The following is a 17,473-nucleotide window of genomic DNA, read 5'->3' as shown; positions in this document are numbered from 1 at the left end:
TTTATTTGAGAATTCTGGAATTTGGCTAAGATAGTCCTTGGTGTTTTTAACCAGGGATTACTTTTGGGAGGAGATCATTCAATGATTATTTTGTCTTTTAGAGCTAGAATGTTTAGACAGTTTTCCAGATACTTTCATGAAATGTATTTTCCGTGCTCTTTTTTGATATAGGTTTTATGGTAGAACAATAATTCTTCCCTGGATTTGTTTCCCAGGTCCTTTGTTTTTCCTCAAAGGTACTTTTGTTTTCTTTACTTTTTTCAGCCTTTTACTTTGTTTCTTGAATTCTTGGTGTCTCATAGATTCATTGGTTTCTATTAGTCTTATTCTAATTTTCACCTTTCTTTCAACTATGTAAGGATAATACAACTCAGAACATCAAACTCTAATTTTGAATAGCTATCATTGTTGGGAAGATATTACAAATGGGAGACTTTCATTGAAACTTTAACTTTGGCTCTCCATTTTATCCTGTGCAGCTAAGCAAAAAACAAAACAAAACTATTTATATATACATATATAAAATATATGTATTTTATGTATGTATTATATATGCATTTATGTGTGTTAATGTTTGTATATATTCAAGAAAACCTTTATACATAAATTCAAAAGAGGAATCTAGTTCTTTTGTGCTTCAAGCAAAATATGCTCAGTTCCTTCAACTGATCCTTCAATAGACTGAGCTTGAAGCTTTTGCTTTGGTACTCTCCTGAATTCATTCTCCAGTTACCAACAGATTCCATAAAATGTGTTAAACCATAGTGTTAATTGATCACCTACATTTCTTGTGTGAAATAATTTTTAATGGTACAATTTCAATGTATGCATATCCATGTTCCATTAGCATAAATATTCACATGTAGGTGAATTCTACTCCTTCCTACTGTCATTTAAAACCTCTATTGTAGATTAACTTTGTTGCTTGTGGTGAATACAGAACCTAGTTTAATAAACACTCAACTAAAGACCTGAAACTATAGGTGTGTGAGTGCAAGAGATTTCTGGTGGCATTGTTATACCTTTGGATATTGCTTAACCTCTGGAAGAATTTTAATCATACTGTACCACATTTATCAATTCAATTTGTAATTAATTTGTGCTCATATATTTGTTTATGCCACCTAAGCCTAAAGTGATTGCGGGACAGAGATGATTTAAATATCATTTTATTTTCCTGGTATTGCAATCTACACTGAAAAGATCATTTTTTTTGTCTCTTCATTAAAGGTCATGCATTTTCATTATGACAATGACATCCATGTCAAAATCATGGCAAATATAAGCAACTGGGTCTTACAGGAAAAATCCAGGTGATCAGAAAAACATAATCATTGCCACTCGTGGGGAAAATATTTATTGTGGCAACCCCCCACCAGCAGCCCTTTGTTCTTTGCTTGTCCCTTGTACTTCTTGGCCTTTCTGTCTTTCTTGGATGTGTGATCTCATCAGTGAGAGTTTATGAAAATAAAATCAAGTCCTTTGAAGAGTGGTTCAAGTTTTTGTAAAACATTTATTTTTTGCTATCGCTGAGATGATTGTCTTCCCAGTCATGGTCCATGACCAGTACGTGGACATCTGCAAATCCCTGTACTAATGTGACCATTATGAGCAGACATCTATATTAATTTCTTACAAGACTGGTCTGCTCAGAAGGATTCCTACACTCTGTGATCCAAATGTCTTTCATCTTAACATTATCATTCTGAGAATACAATGTAATCAATCACATCTTGTGTGACTTGACCTATTTGCTGGAACTAGCCTGTTCTATAAAGGAAATAAGATTTATGGTGATAGCCAATAAGGAGTTCATTGGTGTTTTAATTATTGTTCCCTCTTTATTGGGTCATCCTGATTACTTTATGGACATATACCACTGGAGGAAATGGAATACCCACTTCACTTGCAGCTACCCTATAATCTGTGTGTTTATCATTTTTTTCCATGCATATGTGAGTATGCAAGACCTCCTACTACTTTTTCCTTTGATAATATGGTAGAAATTTTCTACACTATTCTGACATCTGTTTTTTTTTAAATCCCTTCATCTATACCTTTAGAAAAATAGAAGCAAAAATATCATGAAGCATTTTTGTTACAAACTTTTATCCATTATACCTTGTGTCCCCTCTTTCAAGACAGGGATAGGGACTCTCTTTTGTCTTCTTTCATATCCCAAGCATTTAACTCGTTATTACAAAGATTACAACATATGTAAGTTGAAATGAGAAAATCTGGAAATGAATGTTAACATATGAGTAAAGAAAGTATGTATATTTAAAATTGTCTTTTTTGACCTACAGAAATTTTTGAGTTACCTCAAGGTCTATCACTTTACTGGGATATATTCTGACTCCTAAGGAAAAGAGGGGGAAAAAAACAGTTATCAAAGTAAATTATTGATTACATCACACTTCATCCAAAAACTGGCTGCACAACAAACAACACAATTTATCAGGGACTTTGATTTTGCTGAAAAATGTGATTTTCCTGTGTACCCAATATTCTTATTATGTAAAGCTTGACAATCAAAATGCAATTTTTTCCAGTTCACGGATCTAGATAAGAATGCCCTCAACTCTCTGATTGATTTAAAGATATTCTTTCCTACTCCTAATGATTATTATAGAGGGGCAGTTTTTGAACAGATGAAGGAAAGCACAGCAAATGAGAAATTCATCCCCTTTCTTTGTGAGTTTTAAAACTTTGAAAGCGTGCATTACTATTTCACATAGGAAAGTAACTCCTTGGAAGCAATGAAGTTACTCTTTGGAGAATGTATCTTAAGGCTTCTAAGAAGAAAGCTTTTAAGAAATACCTTAAAATAATCCAGATCATTCCCTAGATTTTAAGCAAGTAGCTTTACTGTAGGATGACAATTAACATAATCTGATCTTTGAAAGTCCAGCAAGCATCTTTGAAAGCAGGTATAAACTGACGTGGTGAAAAATGTATCTGACGTGGTAGATATAACCAGTGCCAACTAAGTTGTACAATGCAGTGATTTTCTTTCTTACTAATAAATGTCAAACTTCACCACATATAACCTGACTCTTTTTTAATTTTTTAAAGCTTTTTTTGCAAGGCAATGGGGTTAAGTGACTTGCCCAAGGACACACAGCTAGGTAATTATTAAGCATCTGAGGCTGGATTTGAACTCAGGTACTCCTGCCTCCATGAATGGTTCTCTATCCACTGAGTCACCTAGCTGCCCCTCTAACCTGACGCTTAACCTCAATGTCTATTAGTTTATCTCATTTAGACTGTGAATAATTTTCATGCTCTTTAGTCAGGTAGACAAAACAGAATGGAATTACCTTCATGGATATCCAAATGAATTATTTTAATATCCAATATCTTAAACATTAGGAAAATCAGCATTCCACAAGTCACTGAAGCAGAATAAAGATAGAAAATCCAATAATTCACTTATTATAGCAAATCTGTACAACTTGTTCCCATGTAAAAACTGAAGACCACCTTCACCTTAATGATCTCTAAAAGATCTGTGAGAATGCATCATGGAAAAGGAAAAAGCAAGACTTGTGATACTGAAGAAAATGTTTTATTGATTAAGACCCAGTGTCTTTCTTTTACTCATGACTCCTGCCTCATTATGTAGATGGGGAGGGGAGGGAGAGAGATAAAGAATGACAGAAGTAATACAATTTCATTGTGAAATGATAAGTCTTCCTTCTCTCTGAGAATTTCCTCATGTCCCCTTTCCTCCCAGTTGGGCTTCAGTTCTTCCAACTAATCTTTTGTTCATTATTTTTCTTAGCCCATGATGTCTAGAATGCATATATAATTTTCTCTTTACCCTTGTAATTTTAATGTATGCATGATATTTCCTTGTCTTCTCTCTTTCAAAAGGATCATTTAAATTGAACATTTAAATTTTCTGGCTAAAAATCTTTCAGAATCATCATCAAATATAATTTAAATTTGCAAAGTGATTAATATATATTATTTAGTTCATTCTTTAAAAGAAATTTGTGAGAATTCTTTCAAGAGATGACAACAATCATAGAAATAGGGGCAGTTAGGTGGCACAGTGGATAAAGCACTGGCCTTGGAGTCAGGAGTACCTGGGTTCAAATCCAGTCTCAGACACTTAATAATTACCTAGCTGTGTGGCCTTGGGCAAGCCACTTAACCCCATTTGCCATGCAAAAACCTAAAAAAAATCATAGGAAATAATCAATAATTTCATCCTATAAAATGACAATAATGAAGCATCATACCAATGCTTATTGGATTGATACAAAATAGATATTAGAATAAATGTTATATCTTTTTTAAATCAACAAAAGAGAAAAGGAAGATCCATAAATTCGACATACAACTAAAATAAGCTAGAAGAAGAACAAAGCAAAAATGCCCAATTAAAAATGAAATTAAAATTTCAGAAAATCAAAGTAGAAATTAATAAAATTGAAAGGAAAGGATTGAATTAATTAAAAAACTAAGAAATAGCTTTGTGAAACCTAGTGAAATAGACAAACCTTTAGTTACGTGATTTAAAAAAATAGAGAGGAAAACCAAATTACAGGATCAAGACTGAACAGAATGAACTCACCAATGAGGAGGAAACTAAAGAAATAATTCAGTTATTTTGCCCAATGATCTGGCAACATATCTGAAAATATTAGTGAAATAAATGAATATTTAGAAAAAATATAAACTGGCCAGATGAACAGAAGGATAAATAAAATACTTAAATAACATCATTTTCTAAAAAGAAATTGAATCAGGCATAGATAAACTCCCTAAGAAAAACATTCCAGAAATAGTGGATTCATAAGTGAGTGCTAACAAACAATTAGGGGATAATTAGTTCCAATTCTAAATAAACGATTTTTTAAAATAGGTGGAGTTCAGTCAAATTCTTCTTATGATAAGAATATAATACTGATACCTACATCAGGAAAAACAAAAACAGATAAAGAAAATACCTATGAATATTGATGTAAAAGTTTTAAATAATAAATAATTTTTTTCAAATTTTAATGTTATGAGTAGAATTTATATTAGAAATACAAGGAAGGCTTAGTAGCAGGAAAACTATTCATAATTGTCCACATTGATAAAAAGTACGTAATATGATTATCTCTATAGTTGCTGAAAAAGCCTTTGACAACATATATTCTCTAATCCTTTTAAAAATATAAGAGAGTATAAGAATAAATGAAGTTTTCCTTAAAATGATGAGTAGTGGGGACAGCTAGGTGATGCAGTGAATAGAGCAGCAGCCCTGACTTGAGGAGGACGTGAGTTTAAATTTGGCCTCAGACATTTAATAATTATCTATCTGTGTGACTTTGGGCTAGTCATTTAACCCCATTGCCCTGCAAAAATAAAAAAAAAATGATAAGTAGTATCTTTCTAAAACCATCAACAAACACTGTATATAATGGGGATAAGTTAAGAACATTCCCTCTTAGATCAGGGAGGAACAAAGTTGCCCATTATCACCACTATTATTCAGTATTCTGTAATAAATGTTAGTTTTATGAATAAGAAGTAAAAAGAAATTGAGAAAGGTAATGAAAAAACAAAACTCTCACTCTTTGCAGATGAAAGGAGGGTGTAATTTAAGAATCCTAGAAAATCAACCAAAAACTGTTTGGAACAATCAGCAAATTTAGCAAAGTTACAGGACATAAACTAAATCCCATGGGATTCATCAATTTTTTTGTATGGCAAACAAAATCCAATAGCAAAATATAAAAAAGAGAAATTCCATTTAAAGTAATCGGGCAAAATAAATTACTTGGGAATTTACATCATAAGAAAACCACAGAAACTTCAAGAATACAATTACAAAGCACAAATAAAGAGAAATATAAATCACTGAAAAATGTCCTCTGCTCAGGGTTGTAGAGTTAATATAATAAAAATGACAATTCTACCTGAATTATACTATTTATTTAGTGACATATGAATCATACTACAAAAATTACTTTAAAAAGTTAGGGAAAATGGTAATAAATTTCATCTGTATGAATAAAAGAAAATTCAAAGTAAGGTTGCCTAGTCATAACAGATTTGCTCCTTGTAGAGATGGATCTAATGATTAAAGTTTTACCTCTGATACTCATCACCTCAAGATTTCACCAAAGATCCCTGATGCTTCTAAGCCAAGAGGATGTTTTTTTTTCTTCATCTCATAGATTTTGTATAATAAATAAACATTTTAATAGTTTTATTCCTACTATTTAATTCATGTCAGCAAATGTGAAAAGTTTAGAAACAAAATAAACATTCAGTTTCCTCATAGGAAATATAGTAAGATAACTATTGTGATAAAAGTAAAAATACTGGTGGCAGGGATTTTCCATTAAAAGACCATTAAAATGAGGGAAACTCAGCTGTAGTAATTCATTGTTTTATGCAAATGATACTGAATAAGACTAGATATTCATAGTATATGCCAAAAAATCACATGCTTGTCAAATTCTAAAATGATATAGCTTTACTTGTGATCCATTGTGAGCTGTTTGATCCTGAATAACCAACATAACCTGATAACTGGATTGTAGAAGGCCAGACATTATTTCTTTTCTTACATTGAAATACCATTAAATGAAATGAAAGCTCTAGGTTAGTTCTAGGGAAGAGATGAAAATATGACCAAATCACTTATTTTTATAATATTGAATCAAACAGTCATTGAAGTTTGGGCTGGAGGGGTAATAGATTTTGAAAGATCAGAAAAGATACATAGTTGATGGTGTCTGATTTGCATCTAAGAGGAAAACGGGAATTCTTGAAGATAGGTCACATGGCCAATGTTAATGGTTGGACAGGGGCCAAGATAGGGAGAACATCTTTTGTAATAAACTTAGAGAAGTCTATTTCAAATCACAGAGCAAAGGAGAAAGGACAGTGCTGTTCAATGGCATTAGAAAATTAGTTGAGGATTATACTGGTATTATAAATTGAAAGGATGATCAGGTACAATCTGAAATGAATTCATCCATCAATGTTTTCTTTGTCACCTACTTTGAGTAGAACTCAGTTCTTTGCTTAAAATGAGTAATAAAGTTTATGCAATACTAGGTCTAGTGTCTAAAATAGTTTATAAAATACCAGGTATATAAGAAATAAAAATGTGTAGTCATTCTACCTAAAAGTTCATGAGAAAATTTAAAAGGAATTTGCTGAAAAGAAACAAAACAATCATTTATATTGAGTATGGGAATTTTTTTTAACAAATCACTTTTTGATTGTCTGAATGATGAGACAGTAACCTCGAAGTGATTTGCAAAGTATGGTGTCTAGTTCACTCCTGTATGATTTGATCCCATAGTATAGTGTGACCAAATTTGGACTAGAATGTTCCTTTTGTAGATGAGGAAGTTAAGTTCTTTCTCCTCAGGTTGCAACAAAGAATGCTATGGTTGTTGGGAGAGCATAGTGAAAAGGAAAATGACAATGAAGAGGATAGTGGGGAAAATTTTAAGATTCATCTTAGAAGAGATTGGAATCCAGTCATTTCCTTTACAGTATAGAGGAGATTCACTATAATCTAGAGCAATCTTTCTTTTTCTTTGTCTTTTTCTTTTTTCAGGTTTTTGCAAGGCAATGGGGTTTAGTGGCTTGTCCAAGGCCACACAGCTAGGTATTTATTTAGTGTCTGAGGCTGGAATTGAACTCAGGTCTTCCTGACTCCAGGACTGGTGCTCTATCCACTGTGCCATCTAGCCATACTGTAGAACTATATTTCTTATAGTTTTTATTTTTCATTGACATTTTGGTGAATTGATGGCATCTCAGAATACCATATAAATAAAACACATAAAATTAAGGGTAACTAATTATATTGGAAAAAATTATAAGGTAGGCAATTAATGTCCATGAATTCTGTCAAAAATAACCTGAATAAGAACCTGATATTGTCTGGGTTCCACCATAGTCCATTTTATTTTCCTTTGACTTATGTAACTATGATGTGAAATGATTTTTTTCACTCTCAAAAAAGAATGAAACATAACTGAAAAATTCTACTCTCCTTTATTCCAAATGAGCTATAGTTTTGAGCTGGGGCATATTCACACTAATTGGAAGAAATATTTGCTTTTCTTTTGAGCAACATCAGATGGACTTGTGATATCCACCCTCCCATGAAGGAATTATTTCCCCAAAGGCTTAGGGCAGTCTTCTGAGCTCATAAACTTTGATATATTTGATATAAAGAGCTGGCAGTTTAGTCACTTTTGGTCATTTTTTGGCAGAGAACAGAACATATGCTGGAGGATTGGAACAAGTGAATTAGCAGATGCTTCAATCCAAGCTACTCTTTTGCCATTCTAAAATTTTGAGAATCGGAAGAAAAAAATTTCCTAATTCTTTTACTGTCAAAGGTACGAACTACTTAAACTTTCCCTTTTAAAGATTCTAGAGAAAATGTTTTTCATGGTGAAACTAATCATATTTTTATTTGCTGAAATGAGGAGCCAAACTTGCAAAAGTATATTTCAAATAAACCAGACTTCCTTTCTTTCATGATGAAGGAAATATTGGACAGAATCATATGAATTGTTTGAAAGTTTTGTTCTATAATGGGCATTATGAATTTTTCATAGGAACTGATCTTTTTTATGACCAACTTTGTGGACCCGATGGTTTGGATAAGACTGTTGACTTTGTCAATTTTTATTGACATGGTGTTTTTAAATTTTTTCAGAGTTTTGCTAACCAAAACAATATAATTTATAATAATCTAAAAATATAACTAGAAGATAAATTACTTCTTTGTCAGTTTTAGCATTTTATTTCATGCAGTTAAAATCATGATTCTATAAGTATATGCAAATCCTTGAAAGGGCTCAATCCTCTGTCTTTGTTCTATGTCTAAGGGAAATGGGACATAGAACTGCGATTCAATAGAGTGGAACTCAAAACTATTGCATTTATTATTTGATTTTTCCTAAAGAGAAATTTCCAGTGTAAAGTTATAAAAATATTGAGAAATATTACAATTAAGAACAGTTCACAGTTATGAAACTATGTTCTTGAAAAAAATCTTCATATTCTAATCATAAAGAAAAATGAAGATATTAAAGGACTTAGAGAAAGACATTGTTTGCCATTGCACAAATTATCCTTTTTCAAAATTCCTCTGTTTCATCATTATTCTCATCTTCCTCCTTCTTTCCTAATTCTTTTTTCTACTTTCTCTTTCTCCTCATTCTTTCTCTTATTCTTCTTGTTTTTGTTCTTCTTCTCTTCCTTATTTTGTTCACATTGTTTGAAAAATTAGTCATTACTGATATTATTGTTACAATTTTTTTTAATTTTGCCAAGATTTGGGTGTGAAATTCAAGCATAACCACATAATATTAAATGATTCCATGGCAGTAAATCCTAGGTTTACATGTGTGAAATATGATTTGCACTATATGACAAAGCATTGACAAGCAAAGGAATAAGTAAAGCAATGGAAACAGTCCAATTTTCTCCTGACAATAAGGTATGGCAAAGTAGTTAAATGAGAATGATTTAAGTATGGAAAAACTACTAATCAAATGAACTGAAAGAAATGAATATGACTATAGTTTTGTGATGAGAATCCAATATTCTTAGATTACTGGAAGTCTGAAACTATTATGTTTTGTTTAAACAAAAAAAAAAACTTTCAAGACAGGAACAACCACTTCAAACTGAACCTCCTCTCTGCCACTCAACTAGGAAATTCAGAGTCTGATTCTCCTTTGTGTAGATACTCTTCATAGAAATGTTGGAATTGTTTCCATGGGCATAATACAACTACATATATATATACACACACACACACACACACACACACACACATACACACACACACACACACATACACAAAGTTATTCCACACATACTTGTACTCATTTATTCCTTCTCTGGAGGCAGATAACATCTTTTTTCATGTTATTCAATTTGAGTATTATAAGTCAAAATGAATGTTTCTCTTAAAACCATTCTTAAAATAATGTTGTTTAAACAATATTCTCTTCATTCTTCTCATTAAGCTATTCCTTGCTTTTTGAAAGTCATGTTTTTGGTAAGGTCATTGAGTTCATCATTTTCTTTAGTAGGGAAGTATCTCAGTTCACAGAACAATAGTGTTGTATCTCAGTCATGTGCCACAACTTTTTCAGCTTTTTGCCAATAAATGGGCTGAATGAAATTTGAGTTTTTGGTCATCATATGAAAAGTGCTAAAATCTTCAAGAAAAATAGGTCTTTTTACTTTACCTTAATCATCTTTGAAAATTGAATTTAAGATTGATATTGATGGGTAAAGGCATTTCAATAATTATTTTAGCATAAATCTACATTGCTCTCCAATATAGGTGGATAAGTTCATAATTCCACAAATAATCAATGTTCCAATTTTTCAGCAACCCATTCAATATGAGCTATTTGTTTCCTCTCATCATTTTAGCTAATCTAGGAAGTATAAAATGATACATCAAGGTTGATTTAATTTTTATTTTTCTAATAAGTAATTATTTAGAGTATTTTTATGTGACAATAAATGATTTTGAATTGTTTACTGGAAAACTGCCTGCTCTTAGTCTTTGTCCAATTATGAATTGCATTTAATAATCTACTTACATAAAACACATTGGTAAATTGGAATGGCTGAATTTAGAGTCAGAACTCACTAATATGAATCTTGGTTCCTTCATGTACTACCTAAGTGATCTTAAGAAATTCATTTGAAATTTCTTCACATATAAAATGAGAAATTTGTATGAGATTCTATATAGTAAGTATCAGTTTATAGATTCATGAGTTTTCCTTTTTAATAAAAAGGAAATTCATTGTGAACAGATATTATTAATATCATTTTCTTGCCTTCTAGGTGAAATGAACAATGATTTTCTCAAAAGGGAGAGATAGTTTCTTGAAATTTAACCAATGATTTTAGTATCAATTCATGAAGGATTTAAAAAATATATTGTTCAAAAATGGTTTGTGATAATTCTCACATATTAATTAACTGGAAACAATGACATTCAGTAAGATCAATTTACATGAAACCAGTAATATTTCCTATTTTTATATTGTGACTACAGTGATAGGTGAATGGAATGACAATGATGACATATTATAAATGAATTTGGATGTGAACTGATATATATATATCAGTTCACATCCAAATTCATTCAATTATATATATATATATATATAATATCAAGAAACAGGTTTATATATGTATATATGCATAAATATATGCATATTCATGTATTATACATTTATAAAATTTGTTAAACATATAGATAAGCATCTATATGTATGCATATTTAAATACATGCTGAATTATAGAAGACTTAGTTTCTGAAATGAGAATTTTGACCTTGTTGGACCACATATGGAGTATTTTGTTCAGTACAATGTACTATATTTTATAGAGGATGTTTGTAAGCTGTAAGACATCCCTAGATTGACTGTGAAGAACATGAGTATACTGCATACTATATATATATATATATATATATATATATATATATGTATATATATATGTATGTGTATATGTATATATGTACATATCATTTAATGCAATAAATGACTAGGAATTTTGTTTATTAAAATAAGATATTTAAGGAGAATATGAAAACAACTTGAAGCCTTTGAGGAATTATCTTAGAGAAAGAGTAACTTTGTCCCCAAATTTATACCATAGATCAGAGATAGAAACAATGGCTATAAGGTATAAGGATATATGTTTAGGTTAAATGGAAGCAATAATTTTGTGCACATAGACATGAGAAAATCAGAGTAATAGGGAAAAATAGACTCTAGCAGTTCAATAGGAAATAAACAAGTAATAATTTCATTAAAATAGCAAATTATAATCTGTCCTGTTATTAACTTGCAAATTATTACTTCATAAAGGAGCAAGAGAATAATGGTGAGTGTATTGCAATATATTATGGTATGTGTTCTTAGTAATATCCCATGTAATATTTTTAAGGGTTCAATTATATGTACTTTGAAATACATGAGAAAAAATGATTCCGTATCACAGGGACTCTTCGTCTATATTCTTTCTTTTACTTTCTTCCATTTATCCATTTATTAGTTCTCACATATATTCTTCCCATTTTCACTGAAGCTCTAGAAATGAAAAACAACGTGACTGAATTCATCCTTCTGGGACTGACACAAGACCCAGTGACGAAGAAGATCATATTTGTCATCTTCTTGGTCTTCTACACTGCCACTATGGTAGGAAATCTACTTATCATTTTGACTGTGAAGACTAGTCCTACACTTGGATCTCCCATGTATTTTTTCCTGACCTATTTGTCCTTTGCAGACTTCTCTTACTCTAGTAATACAACCCCCAAACTGATTGTAGACAGCCTTTCTAAAAAACCAACTATCTCATTTGATGAGTGCATGATTCAATTAGTTGCATCACATTTCTTTGGATGCATGGAAGTCTTGATCCTTGTCGCCATGGCTTATGACCGCTATGTGGCCATCTGTAAGCCTCTATATTACACAGTCATCATGAACCAAAAAACGTGTGGGAATTTGGTAATGTTAACTGTCATTGGGGCTATTCTGCATTCTTTCACTCAGATCTTCATTGCATTGAGTTTACCCTTTTGTGGTCCCAACGTGATCGATCATTATTTTTGTGACTTACAGCCTTTGTTGCAATTGGCCTGCACTGATACATATGTGATAAAAATAATAGTTCTTTTCAATAGTGGGATTTTATGCATGATGACCTTTGCAATTCTTATGACCTCCTATTTTGTAATCCTTTATTCACTAAGAAATCATAGTGCAGAAGGGAAGCGTAAAGCCTTGTCCACCTGTACCACTCACATAATTGTGGTCATTATATTCTTTGTTCCTTGCATTTTTATATATGCTCGGCCCCCAGTTAACTTCCCTGTGGACAAGTTGGTGTCTGTATTTTATACCATTGGAACACCTTTGCTCAATCCATTGATCTATACACTGAGAAATGCAGAAGTAAAAACTGCTATGAAGAAGCTATGGAGTAAGAGAGTAAGTTAACATGGAAAACCACATATATTGCCTTCCTCTCCAAAATGTCTTAAAAGACACTTCACAGTTGTCTGCCTCTGTTTCCTCAACTGTAAAATGAGAATGGTATCACATATCTCACAGGGTTACTGTGAGGATCAGTTCAGGTAATATTAATAAAGTTCTTGCCTCTATATTTCCAATCAATAGATAATTAAGTGACTTTTTACCTTCTGTGCATTCCAAGACAGTTTGGACCAATATAGAGAAGAAATATTATCTGTGTGGACTTGTCCTTGGTGCCTTTAATTAGGAACATAATGGGTAGGCAGGTAAGAATAGAAAATTAACAATTCAATTTTACTCAAACCCAAATAACAAAATATCAAAATACTGAGAGCACCAGGAATGGTTGCATTTCTCTATTATGGTTGTTGTCTGTGTATTCCATATCGGTGAATCTATATGAAAGATGTGGCAACATTATGGACATAATTAAAAGATTCATGGAAAATATACCATATTTCTTGTCTCCTCTTGCCTATTAGATGTTTGATAGAGATTCATATGCATTTGTAAAGCTGCCAGTGACATTATTTAATTTAATGGGTACTCTTCACTTTATTCTAAAAACATATAAAACAAGTGAGGTAAATTCTACTTAATGTGAGAAGGGGTGTTCAAGAGGAAAATATAGTACTGACATGAAAATCTAAGATATATAGACAGACAGACAGATTATAAATGAATGGATGGATGCATGGACCAATGGTTGGACAGATAGAGATATACATATATACAAAGATTATAGATAGATATATAAATAAATGATAGACACACATAAGTACATAAGCAGATGGATAGAGGGGCTAATGAATAGCTAAGTAGGTACTTATAAATGGCAAACAAAATCCAGAACTAAGAGATAGAAAGAGCAATTCCATTTATAGTAAGGACACAACATAAATTACTTGGGAATTTACCTCCCAAGACAAACCCAGAAGCTGCATGAATACAATTACAAAACACAAATAAAGATAAATTTAAATTACTGGAAAATGCCTATTGCTTAGGGTTAGAATGAGTTCATATAATAAAAATGCCAATACCACCTAAATTAAATTACTCAGTGACATATCAATAAAACTCAAAAAAAACCTTACTTTCTAAAGGAAAACTAGTTTCAAAATTAATCTTTAGGAACAAAATGTCAAAATTATTTAGAGAATTAAAGAAACTTCAAAGGAAGGTGGCCTAGTCATAACAGATTTGCACCTTGTACAGAGATGGGTCCAGTGATTAGATTTTTGCTTCTGATTACTCATCATGAAAACATTTCACTGAAGACGTCTATGCTTCAAAGACTAGTGAAGGGATTTTTCTTCATCTTGTGTACTTTGAAAAATAAATTGATGTGTTTCCTGAAATCAAATCTGTAACAGAAATACTTTTATAGTTTCTACTTCATTCCTTCTATTTGCCATATCAGAAAGTGTGAAAAAGTGTTGGGGGAAAAAAAAAGGAAAGTTCAATTTCCTCAAAGGAAATAAAACAACAGGAGTATTGCATGAAAAGTAGAACTACTAGTGGCAGGGTTTTTCTATGAACCCTCTATGAGCAAAAGCCATTGAAATGAAGGAAACAACTGAAATAATTCATTGTGTTACGTAAATGATTCTGAATAAGCCTAGATATTCATAGTGTATGCCAATAAATCACATGCTCTCAAGTCCTACAATGATAGTTAAGATCCATTGATGAAGTGCCCGATACTGAATAACCAATCCAACCTAAAAACTGGATTTTAGAAGGTCAGGGATTATTTTTTTCTTATTCAAAATTACCCTGAAATGAATTGAAAACTGTGGGTTTGTTTTATAAAAGAGATAAAAAAAATGACTAAATAACATATCTTAATAATATTGAATCAATCAATCCTTGTAGGCTGAGTGGAGGGAGAGTAAATTTTTGAGGGTTCAGAAAAGATATAGTTGATGGTGTCTGATTTACATATAAGCAGAAAAGCGATTCTTGAAGATAGTTCATTAGAAGAATGTGAGGTGACCAATGCTAAGGATTGGACAGGATTCAAGGGAGAGGGAACATCATATATTATAACTTTAGAGAAGTCTATTTCAAATCACAGAGCAAAGGAGAAAGGACAGTGCTGTTCAATGGCATTAGGAAACCAGATGAGGATTATAACTGGTTTTATAACTTGAAGGGGGTAACAAAACAGAATTTGAAAAGAATTCATCCATCAATGTTTTCTTAGTCATCTTCTTTGAGTAGAACCTAGTTCTTGGCTTAAAAGAAGTAATAAAGTTTATGCAATATTAAGTCTAGTGTCCAAAATAGGTTATAAAAGCCCAGGTATATAAGAAATAAAAATGTCTAGTCAGTCTACCTAAAAGTTCATGAAAAGATTTAAAAGGAATTAAAAAGAAAAGAAACCAAAGCAATGTTCTATATTCAGCAGGGAAAATGTTTTTTTGACAAATCATTTTTTTATTGTATGAATGATGAGGTCCATCCATCTACTCATCTATCCACCCATCTATCTATCTATATTTCTATCTCTTTCTTTCTATGTATGTATGTATCTATCGATTTTTGTCTATCTATGAATCTACATGACTCTATAGTTATCTAGGTATCTATCTATCTACCTATCAATCTAAAAGTAGACCTCAAACTTTCCAATTTATTAGGCTTTTTCTGGAGTGTTTCACATTTTGTTTTATGGATACTTAGAATCCTCCAGCATTGTTCTCATGAGGAAAAATACCATATATAAATATATATATGCATACATATACATATATATATATATTTATATAACATGAGACCAATATAGGGGGTTTGTATATTGTTATGTTGATCCTAACACTGTATTGTGCATTGATATTAGCTGACATTAATATTGCATATTTTGATTTATAGAATATTTGCTAAATATTAATTAATTTTTTCCTTGTAAAATCTTCTGGTGGGTGTTAATTATTATCTTTATGTTTCTGAATGAAGAAATTGATGATGATAAAAATAATTTGACTTGATCAAATAAACTAACTCATAAATATCTATACTAAGATTTGATCTCAGTTCTTCCTGGCTCTAGGTTCAGCATTCTACTGACTGTGCCAGCTAGCTTTCCTAGAGAAAGGTATAGTCAAAAAAAGTGATACATGCAAAAGTAAAAACAAAGTAAGCCAACACCAAGAACAAGTGAGCATCAGTACTGGCTCAGTCAGTTAAGATTTGGATTATTCTTTAGTTATTTTCATTTACGTTATTTGTAAAAAGAAATCTTTAAAATAAGTGAACAGTAAAGTCTTTCTTGCTCCCAGGAGGAAGAAATAGCAGTTAGGAAAACATGTAGATAGTCTGCTTTTAAATCCTTCAAAATGTCAAATTATACCTTGTTGTTTGTTTTGATATTCCTTTGGGTAAATCAATGTTCCCTGAAATATCACTTAGTAAATCTGGGTAACATAGAGCATAAACAAGTGAATCTCCAGTCAGGAAATTCTTAGTTCAAGGATGACCTCACTAAACTTCAGGTTCCTCATCTATAAAATGAGAATTATAACACCTAGCTCCCCAGATAGTTATTAAGGAATCAAGGTAATAAATATGAAAAATACTTACTTAGCTCAGTGTCTGGAAATTCACAGACAGTAACTGTTTCCTCCCCAATTTCATATAGTGAAAGTCTAATATAGATTATGAATATGAATTATATCAGGAGAACAATAGAGACTTTAGAGTCTGATTTTCTATTCTTAAAATGCACATACATACACATATATGTCATTGTGTGTGTTTGTGTGTGTGAGGGTGTGTATAAACACTTTGGTCAAATCACTTCTACTCTGACACAAGTTACTCCATTTATAAAATAATGTTGCTTTTAAAGGTTATAATGACTGTTTTTATTTACACTGACAATTCTGAAGTGAGGGTGATAGCTGGAACAATTCACTTTGGCATCTCTTTTGAAACATATTAATATTAGAGAATTTTTGGAATCTTAAGACATGAAATAAAGTATCTGGGATCATTGGTTGTTTTCCTTCATTCTTGAAGAGGATGAATATAACTTCACTATGATACAATCAAGTTTCGGCATGCCTGACTGATGGCTGATGACACCAATATGAAATCGGAACACTCTATAACATGTTATACAACAGAGTATATAAAAAGTATGATTCAGTGCTAAAATGGAAACACAAGTCTTCCTGAATATATGACCATCCATTCTGTCAATCTTTTTCTGTTAAAATATATATTTATTTATTAATTATCATTTGTAGAGAAATTATTATATATTCACTCATGGGATTTTTATAATAAACCTATTAAGCAGCTTCCTTTATTTTCATTTCATTTCAAAAATTCCTTTAGATATAAATGCTATATCAACACTGATGTGGGATATCAAGAATATATAGCCATCATTGAAATCAGTGGTA

At 31.4% G+C, this 17,473-nt stretch overlaps 1 protein-coding gene across 1 annotated transcript; it reads left to right on the top strand.

Moving 5' to 3' along the window:
* Positions 1-12,113: 12,113 nt before the first annotated feature.
* Positions 12,114-13,025, top strand: LOC141517039 (olfactory receptor 4C11-like). The gene has a single exon (XM_074227975.1). It carries the CDS (start codon positions 12,114-12,116, stop codon positions 13,023-13,025), a length of 912 nt encoding a protein of 303 aa, XP_074084076.1.
* Positions 13,026-17,473: the final 4,448 nt, after the last annotated feature.

The sequence above is a fragment of the Macrotis lagotis genome, chromosome 3 (assembly GCF_037893015.1).
Source record: "Macrotis lagotis isolate mMagLag1 chromosome 3, bilby.v1.9.chrom.fasta, whole genome shotgun sequence".
NCBI lineage: Eukaryota > Metazoa > Chordata > Mammalia > Peramelemorphia > Peramelidae > Macrotis > Macrotis lagotis.
This window is presented reverse-complemented; position numbering and strand designations above follow the sequence as displayed.